This window comes from Apaloderma vittatum, unplaced genomic scaffold, assembly GCF_000703405.1.
Source record: "Apaloderma vittatum isolate BGI_N311 unplaced genomic scaffold, ASM70340v1 scaffold10515, whole genome shotgun sequence".
Taxonomy (NCBI): Eukaryota; Metazoa; Chordata; class Aves; order Trogoniformes; family Trogonidae; genus Apaloderma; species Apaloderma vittatum.
This window is the reverse complement of record NW_009717645.1, coordinates 1-650: the sequence shown is the minus strand read 5'-3', so window position 1 is coordinate 650 and position 650 is coordinate 1. Positions and strand designations below refer to the sequence as shown.

General features: G+C 57.7%; 1 protein-coding gene across 1 annotated transcript in view; it reads right to left on the bottom strand.

The window, feature by feature from the left end:
• Window positions 1-639, bottom strand: part of LOC104274370 (zinc finger and BTB domain-containing protein 47) — a gene marked incomplete at both ends in the record, with an annotated part of 5,310 nt that extends 4,671 nt beyond the window's left edge. Inside the window, one exon of the mRNA XM_009869982.1 lies at window positions 436-639. Within this exon, the coding sequence (XP_009868284.1) occupies window positions 436-639 (204 nt within the window). The remainder of the gene's footprint in view (window positions 1-435) is intronic.
• Between the last annotated feature and the right edge of the window lie 11 nt (window positions 640-650).

Here is a 650-nt window from a genome sequence, read left to right as displayed (position 1 = left end):
CCCCGGGTTGGGTCCCTCCCCCCCCCCCGGGGCCAGCCTGTTCCAGTGCCTCACCACTCGTTCAGGAAAGAACTTCCTCCGAATATCCAATCTAAACTTACCCTGATGCAACTTGAGGCCATTTCCCCTTGTCCTGTCATTAGTAATTAGAGTGGGTGAAGTAAAGTCCCCTCCTCTCTGCCATGTGCCAACCACCACATCAAAAACATCATTTGAGCACGATGTGGCTGGGTGGGATGTCCTCCACGCTGCGGGGGATGTCTCTCCCCCATTGGGATGTCCCATCCCAGTGGGATGCTCCTCTCTTTTGGTGGGATGTCCCCACCTCGGTGGGATGTCCATCCCCAGCAGGATGTTCCATCCCTTGATGGGATGCATCATTCCCCCTTGGCGGGACTGTCCATCCCCTGGCGGACATCCCCGGGGCTGGCTCACCTGAATGTTCTTCTCGCAGTCGGTCTGGTGGTGCAGCAGGAGCTCGCTCTCGAGCAGGAAGCGTTTGCCGCACTTGTCGCAGATCTGCATGCGGCTGTGGGTGACGTTCATGTGCTTCTCCAGGTACCAGCGGTTGTTGAAGACCCGGGGACACTTCTTGCACGGGTAGTGTTGCTTCTCCTCCAGCTTCACCTTCTGGCCCAAACCATCCTGTT